The sequence below is a fragment of the Entelurus aequoreus genome, linkage group LG17 (genome assembly GCF_033978785.1).
Source record: "Entelurus aequoreus isolate RoL-2023_Sb linkage group LG17, RoL_Eaeq_v1.1, whole genome shotgun sequence".
Taxonomy (NCBI): Eukaryota; Metazoa; Chordata; class Actinopteri; order Syngnathiformes; family Syngnathidae; genus Entelurus; species Entelurus aequoreus.
In genome coordinates, this window is record NC_084747.1 from 19558412 (window position 1) to 19567038 (window position 8627).

At 40.0% G+C, this 8627-nt stretch overlaps 1 protein-coding gene and 1 non-coding gene across 3 annotated transcripts in view; one reads left to right on the forward strand and one right to left on the reverse strand.

Moving 5' to 3' along the window:
* The window catches only part of LOC133632615 (early estrogen-induced gene 1 protein-like), a 38288-nt gene extending 30171 nt beyond the window's left edge, over positions 1 to 8117 (reverse strand). Inside the window, exons 1-2 of one of the 2 annotated variants that reach the window (XM_062025127.1) lie at positions 7792 to 8117; positions 7502 to 7697 (exon numbers count right to left, since the gene is read on the reverse strand). In XM_062025127.1, coding sequence (XP_061881111.1) covers positions 7502 to 7644 — 143 coding nt within the window. In that variant the 5' untranslated portion in view covers positions 7645 to 7697; positions 7792 to 8117. The other variant, XM_062025128.1, reaches the window with a different exon arrangement.
* A 251-nt stretch (positions 8118 to 8368) lies between these two features.
* trnae-cuc (transfer RNA glutamic acid (anticodon CUC)) lies at positions 8369 to 8440 on the forward strand. The gene has a single exon. It is a non-coding gene; the product is annotated as a tRNA-Glu (tRNA).
* The last annotated feature ends 187 nt before the right edge of the window (positions 8441 to 8627 follow it).

The window sequence follows — 8627 nt, forward strand, 5'->3', positions numbered from 1 at the left end:
CACCTGGCATCACCATGATATCAACATGGTAGCACCTGGAATCACATGTTATCAACATGTTAGCACCTGGCATCACATGATATCAACATGGTAGCACCTGGCATCACATGATATCAACATGGTAGCACCTGGCATCACCATGTTTAAACTTGATATCAACATGGTAGCACCTGGCATCACATGATATCAACATGTTAGCACCTGGCATCACCATGATTAAACTTGATATCAACATGTTTATACTGGCATCACATGATATCAACATGGTAGCACCTGGCATCACATGATATCAACATGGTAGCACCTGGCATCACATGATATCAACATGTTAGCACCTTGCATCACATGATATCAACATAGTAGCACCTGGCATCACGTGATATCAACATGTTAGCACCTGGCATCACATGATATCAACATGGTAGCACCTGGCATCACATGATATCAACATGGTAGCACCTGGCATCACCATGTTTAAACCTGATATCAACATGGTAGCACCTGGCATCACATGATATCAACATGTTAGCACCTGGCATCACCATGTTTAAACTTGATATCAACATGTTTATACTGGCATCACATGATATCAACATTTGTATACTGGCATCACATGATATCAACATGGTAGCACCTGGCATCACATGATATCAACATGTTAGCACCTTGCATCACATGATATCAACATAGTAGCACCTGGAATCACGTGATATCAACATGTTAGCACCTGGCATCACATGATATCAACATGGTAGCACCTGGCATCACATGATATCAACATGGTAGCACCTGGCATCACCATGTTTAAACCTGATATCAACATGGTAGCACCTGGCATCACATGATATCAACATGTTAGCACCTGGCATCACCATGTTTAAACTTGATATCAACATGTTTATACTGGCATCACATGATATCAACATGTGTATACTGGCATCACATGATATCAACATGTTAGCACCTGGCATCACCATGTTTAAACTTTATATCAACATGTTTATACTGGCATCACATGATATCAACATGTTAGCACCTGGCATCACCATGTTTTAACTTGATATCAACATGTTTATACTGGCATCACATGATATCAACATGATATCACTGTGTTCAAACTTGATACCAAAATGTTTGCAACTGGCAACAGATGATATCAACATGTTAGCACCTGGTACTACCATGTTTAAACTTGATATCAACGTGTTTGTTACTTGCATTGCATATCAACATGTCATCACCTGATATCACCGTGTTCAAACTGGATACAAACATGTTAGCACCTGGCATCAGATAAATTAACACCTGGTATCACCATGTTTAAACTTGATATCAACATGTTTATACTGGCATCACATGATATCATCATGTTAACACCTGGCATCACATGATATCAACCTGGCATGAGATGATATCATGTTAGCACCTGGTACTACCCTGTTTAAACTTGATATCAACGTGTTTGTTTCGGCTATTTGTGGCGGGAAAGAGTTGGAACCCCCGGTCACATGGTTTGTGTGGGCGGGGCTTCACGTACAAAGACATGGATTGTCACATGTCACGTAACGCTAATCTGTGCCAGACGCCAGAGAGAGAGAGAGAGAGAGAGAGAGAGAGAGAGAGAGAGAGAGAGAGAGAGAGAGAGAGAGAGAGAGAGAGAGAGAGAGAGAGAGAGGCCTGCAGATGATAAGGAGGTGGTTATGTAAGAATGACCTATGAGTGGTCGGGGGAAGGGAAAGAAGATTTAGCTTGGAAAAATACTTCCATGGAGGTAGAAGAACAATAATTATACATCCAATTTTGGAACGCTCACACAACGTGTGTTTTATAGACTTATGCTGTCTTTAAGTTGAAGTGGAGTGGTCATTGGTTTTGTTTTATTATTAACCGTCTGGAATGGACTTATGCTGTCTTTAAGTTGAAGTGGAGTGGTCAGTGTTGTTTGGTGACACAAAGTGGTCTCAAATGAATGAAGTTGGGCTGAAGTGGAATGGTGCGGACACGCTTGTTACTGGATACTTTGTATTACTTTGGATATCAACATGTTTGCACCTGCCATCCCTTGATATCAACACACACACACACACACACACACACACACACACACACACACACACACACACACACACACACACACACACACACACACACACACACACACAAGATAGCAGGTGCAAACGTGTTGCTATCAAAAGATAGCTGGTGCAAAGTGTTGATATCAAAAGATAGCAGGTGCAAAGGTGCTGATATCAAAAGATAGCAAATGCAAACGTGTTGATATCAAAAGATAGCAGGTGCAAACGTCTTGATATAAAAGGGAGAGCAGGTGCAAATGTGTTGATATCAAAAGATAGCAGGTGCAAACGTGTAGATATCAAAATATAGCAGGTGCAAACGTGTTGATATCAAAATATAGCAGGTGCAAACGTGTTCATATCAAAAGATAGCACTTTCAACTATGTTGATATCACTAGATAGCAGGTGCAAACATGTTGATATCAAAAGATAGCAGGTGTAAACGTGTTGATATCAAGGGATAGTAAATGCAAACATGTTGATATCAAGGGATAGCAGGTGCAAACGTGTTCATATCAAAAGATAGCAGGTGCAAACGTGTTCATATCAAAAGATAGCAGATGCAACCCTGTTGATATCACTAGATAGCAGGTGCAAACATGTTGATATCAAAAGATACAAGGCGCAAACGTGTTGATATCAAAAGATAGCAGGTGTAAACGTGTTGATATCAAGGGAGAGCAGGTGCAAACGTCTTGATATCAAGGGAGAGCAGGTGCAAATGTGTTGATATCAAAAGATCGCAGGTGCAAACATGTTGATATTAAAAGAGAGCAGGTGCAAACGTGTTGATATCAAAAGATAGCAGGTGGAAACGTGTTATCAAAAGATAGCAAGTGCAAACGTGTTGATATCAAAATATAGCAGGTGCAAACGTGTTGATATCAAAAGATAGCAGGTGCAAAAGTGTTCATATCAAAAGATAGCACTTTCAACCATGTTGATATCACTAGATAGCAGGTGCAAACATGTTGGTATCAAAAGATAGCAGGTGTAAACATGTTGATATCAAGGGATGGTAAATGCAAACATGTTGATATCAAGGGATAGCAGGTGCAAATGTGTTGATATCAAAAGACAGCAGGTGCAAACGTGTTCATATCAAAAGATAGCAGGTGCAACCGTGTTGATATCAAAAGATAGCAGGTGCAAACGTGTTGATATCAAAAGATAGCAGGTGCAAACGTGTTGATATCAAAAGATAGCAGGTGCAAACGTGTTGATATCAAAAGATAGCAGGTGCAAACGTGTTCATTTCAAAAGATAGCAGATGCAACCCTGTTGATATCACTAGATAGCAGGTGCAAACATGTTGATATCAAAAGATATCAGGTGAAAACGTGTTGATATCAAGGAATAGTAGATGCGAACATTTTGATATCAAGGGATAGCAGGTGCAAACATGTTGATTTCAAGGGCCAGCAAGTGCACACATGTTGATATCAAGGGATAGCAAATGTAAAACATGATCATATTAAGGGATAGCAGATGCAAACATGTTGATATCAAGGGATAGCAGATGCACACATGTTGATATAAAGGAATGGACTTATGCTGTCTTAAGTTGAAGTAGAATGGTCATTGTTTTTGTTTTATTATTAACCGTCTGGAATGGACGTATGCTATCTTTAAGTTGAAGTGGAGTGGTCATTGTTGTTTGGTGACACCTCGTGGTCTCAAATGAATGAAGTTAAGCTGTTGTGGAATGATGCGGACACGTTTGTTACCGAATACTTTCTTGGAGACCTTGTAATAACATGCAACTATAATTATTTGATTCTGGTTTACGTTGGCAACTTTTACACTGCAATATTGTTCAATCATCACCTGTGTCTGGCTTGTGTGCTATTGTGTGCTTAGCTGTTGTGTAGCTGCTAGCGCCTAGTAGCCTATAGCCTGGCATGTTTACCTTTTGTAAGTGACTTGACTAAAGTAGAAGAAATGGTGGGCTTATTGGAGGATATTTAGATCTTAACTGGCGATACAGATTTTCACAAGCAAACACGCTAATAGCTGGGTGACAACTAGCGTGCTAATCGCTAGTTACCTACTAGCACACTAAAAGCTAGCTGGACACTAGTGTGCGAGCCACCAGCTGGCAGCTCGGGTCGCTAATTGCTAAAGTGGCAATTAGGTGATACTGGGTGGTAAAATGTTATCAAGTGTGAATATGGCGATACTTAGACTTAGACTTTCTTTTTATTGTCATTCAAATTTGAACTTCACAGCACAGATAAGAATGAAATTTCGTTACATAAGCTCATGGTAGTGCAGGATAAAAAAAAGCAATAAGGTGCATATATAAATAAATAAATATATATAAATAAATATATATAAATAATATATATATAACATATATATATATATATATATATATATATATATATATATATATATATATATATATATATATATATATATAAATACATTAGTGTTCAGATAAATATATTGCACTTTTTCACATGGGTCCACGTTTATGGATGTGATACTGGTTGGTAACATGTTGATATCAAGTGTGAATATGGCGATACTGGGTGGTAACATGTTGATATCAACACAGGCGCCAACGTCAACACCAGTGTTTTAACTGGCCTTCAGCATCTTGTGTAATCAAAACTGATGAATCATGAATGATATATTACAGTGTTGACATTATATCGACCTACATTGGATTTTGTCATGTTATAATGGCCATCCCATAATTTCATAACCAGGTGCTGGCATGTTGATATCAAGTGTGATACCAGGTTATGGCATGTTGATATCAAGTATGATACCAGGTGCTGGAATATTGGTATCAAGTATGATACCAAGTGCCCGGATGTTGATATAAAGTATGATACCAGGTGCTAGAATGTTGATATCAAGTATGATACCAGGTCCCAGTATGTTGATATAAAGTATGATACCAGGTCCCGGGATGTTGATATCAAGTGTGATACCAGGTGCTGGCGTGTTGATATCAAGTGTGATACCAGGTGCTGGTGTGTTGATATCAAGTATGATATCAGGTACTGGCATGTTGATATCAAGTATGATACCAGGTGCTGGCATGTTGATATCAAGTATGCTACCAGGTGCTGGAATATTAATATCAAGTATGATACCAAGTGCCAGCATGTTGATATCAAGTATGATACCAGGTGCTAGCATGTTGATATCAAGTATGATACCAAATGCCCGCGTGTTTCTATAAAGTATGATACCAGGTACCAGCATGTTGATATCAAGTATGATACCAGGTGCCGGCATGTTGATATCAAGTATGATACCAGGTGCCAGCATGTTGATATCAAGTATGATACCAGGTGCCGGCATGTGTTGTTATCAAGTATGATACCAGGTGCTAGCATGTTGATAACAAGTATGATACCAGGTGCCGGCATGTTGATATCAAGTATGATACCAGGTGCCAGCATGTTGATATCAAGTATGATACCAGGTGCCGGCATGTTGTTATCAAGTATGATACCAGATGCTAGCATGTTGATATCAAGTATGATACCAGGTGCCAGCATGTTGATATCAAGTATGATACCAGGTGCCGGCATGTTGATATCAAGTATGATACCAGGCGCCAGAATGTTGATATTAAGTATGATACCAGGTGCCAGAATGTTAATATCAAGTATGATACCAGGTACCGGCATGTTGATATCAAGTATGATACCAGGTGCCGGTATGTTATTATCAAGTATGATACCAGGTGCTAGAATATTGATATCAAGTATGATACCAAGTGCCCGAATGTTGATATCAAGTATGATACCAGGTGCTAGCATGTTGATATCAAGTATGATACCAAATACCCACATGTTGATATCAAGTATGATACCAGGTGCCAGCATGTTGATATCAAGTATGATACCAGGTGCCAGTATGTTGATATCAAGTATGATACCAGATGCCAGTATGTTGATATCAAGTATGATACCAGGTGCCAGCATGTTGATATCAAGTATGATACCAGGTGCCAGCATGTTGATATCAAGTATGATACCAGGTGCCGGCATGTTGATATCAAGTATGATACCAGGTGCCGGCACGTTGATGTCAAGTATGATATCAGGTGCCAGCATGTTGTTATCAAGTATGATACCAGATGCTAGCATGTTGATATCAAGTATGATACCAGGTGCCAGCATGTTGATATCAAGTATGATACCAGGTGCCGGCATGTTGATATCAAGTATGATACCAGGCGCCAGAATGCTGATATTAAGTATGATACCAGGTGCCAGAATGTTAATATCAAGTATGATACCAGGTACCGGCATGTTGATATCAAGTATGATACCAGGTGCCAGCATGTTGATATCAAGTATGATACCAGGTGCCGGCATGTTGTTATCAAGTATGATACCAGGTGCTAGCATGTTGATATCAAGTATGATACCAGGTGCCGGCATGTTGATATCAAGTATGATACCAGGTGCCAGCATGTTGATATCAAGTATGATACCAGGTACCGGCATGTTGTTATCAAGTATGATACCAGATGCTAGCATGTTGATATCAAGTATGATACCAGGTGCCAGCATGTTGATATCAAGTATGATACCAGGTGCCGGCATGTGGATATCAAGTATGATACCAGGCGCCAGAATGTTGATATTAAGTATGATACCAGGTGCCAGAATGTTAATACCAAGTATGATACCAGGTACCGGCATTTTGATATCAAGTATGATACCAGGTGCCGGTATGTTATTATCAAGTATGATACCAGGTGCTAGAATATTGATATCAAGTATGATACCAAGTGCCCGAATGTTGATATCAAGTATGATACCAGGTGCTAGCATGTTGATATCAAGTATGATACCAAATACCCGCATGTTGATATCAAGTATGATACCAGGTGCCAGCATGTTGATATCAAGTATGATACCAGATGCCAGTATGTTGATATCAAGTATGATACCAGGTGCCAGCATGTTGATATAAAGTATGATACCAGGTGCCAGCATGTTGATATCAAGTATGATACCAGGTGCCGGCATGTTGATATCAAGTATGATACCAGGTGTCGGCACGTTGATGTCAAGTATGATATCAGGTGCCAGCATGTTGTTATCAAGTATGATACCAGGTGCTAGCATGTTGATATCAAGGTGCTAACATTTTGGTACCAGTTGCAATCATGTGGATATCAAGAGTGAATATGGTGACCAAGTCACCATAGCATGTTGGTACCTGGTGCCAACATGTGATACCAAGGAAGATCTGAACAAACAAGTCTTGAACTGGTCTTGAACTGGTCTTGAACACCAGAGATAACTGCACACAAGTTCAATAAATGGGAAATAAACTGATACAGAGTGTTGATTGGTGTCGTGTTGGAAAAATAATGAATGTTTAGCATGTCTAGGTTAGCATGTTTAGGTTAGCATGTTTAGATTAGCATGTTGAGTCGGGGTCTGACCTGGAGGACGTGGCCGTAAAGTCTCCGTCCAGCAGGCGGACTTTACAGAAGAGAACTCCGTTGACGAACGGAACCGCGCTCAGCTCCTCCAGCGTCAGATGAGTCTGGAACTTGAATTTCTTCTTTTTCACGAAGAACGCCATCGTTGTTGTGTGCGGACTCTTATTTCACCTCGATTTCTTCTCAGCGCAGGAATCTGCGAACAAATCAAAGTTGCTGGTGGGTCGAGAACAGCCGCGTGTTGAACTTAGTTGTAGCCGAGAAGAAGACAAGAAGACAAGAAGAGCCACCTGGAGACATCGCGGCCGCCGCTTGGTCCGTCAAAGAAAATGACACAAATTAAGACTTTTTTTTCTCTCCAGACAAGACTCAACAAGCATCAAGCTCGCTAAGCACAACAAATAACTTCCGCTTTACCTCTTTTCAAAGTAAGAGCCGAGTGTTAAAAACGCAGTACGCCTTATCGTGATCGTTTTTAACGCCAACAATGAAACATCATCGATCATTCAAGCACCAGGTTGTCTTTGTGTTGACTTTTCCTCGAAGCCGTTTCAGTTGTCGAATCACCGTTGTTTTATATTTTAAAAAGAAATTACATGATTGCTGTGAGTCATGCTGACTTGATTTAGTCGTCTTTACCGGCGGCCTCCAAGTGGTGAAACAGCGTCCTCACGCGGTAGATATGCGCACTTGCTCATTTTGCAACTTTTTAAAACGACAAAAACAAATCACATAAAGCTTCAAACATAAACGACAAGTTGAAGTATTTGAACTCATGCTTGTGTTTTCTACTATGCTGCGCTAACTGTATCGTACTAGCACGGATGCATTATTATAAGTAAAGAACTTTACTCAACATTCCCTGTGTCCCTGGTGGTCTAGTGGTTAGGATTCGGCGCTCTCACCGCCGCGGCCCGGGTTCGATTCCCGGTCAGGGAACTTACTTTTAAAAGAACTTCCAGTTTGATTAGCAACACTGCAGACGTAAAAGTTTAAGGGATTTGAAGGTAAAAAAAATAAATAAATCCATAATCGTACCTTAAAATGTGAGGTGCTTTTTCAGTCAATTACTGTAAATGTAAAAACATATGACGATACTGGGTGGTAGCATGTTGATATCAAGTGT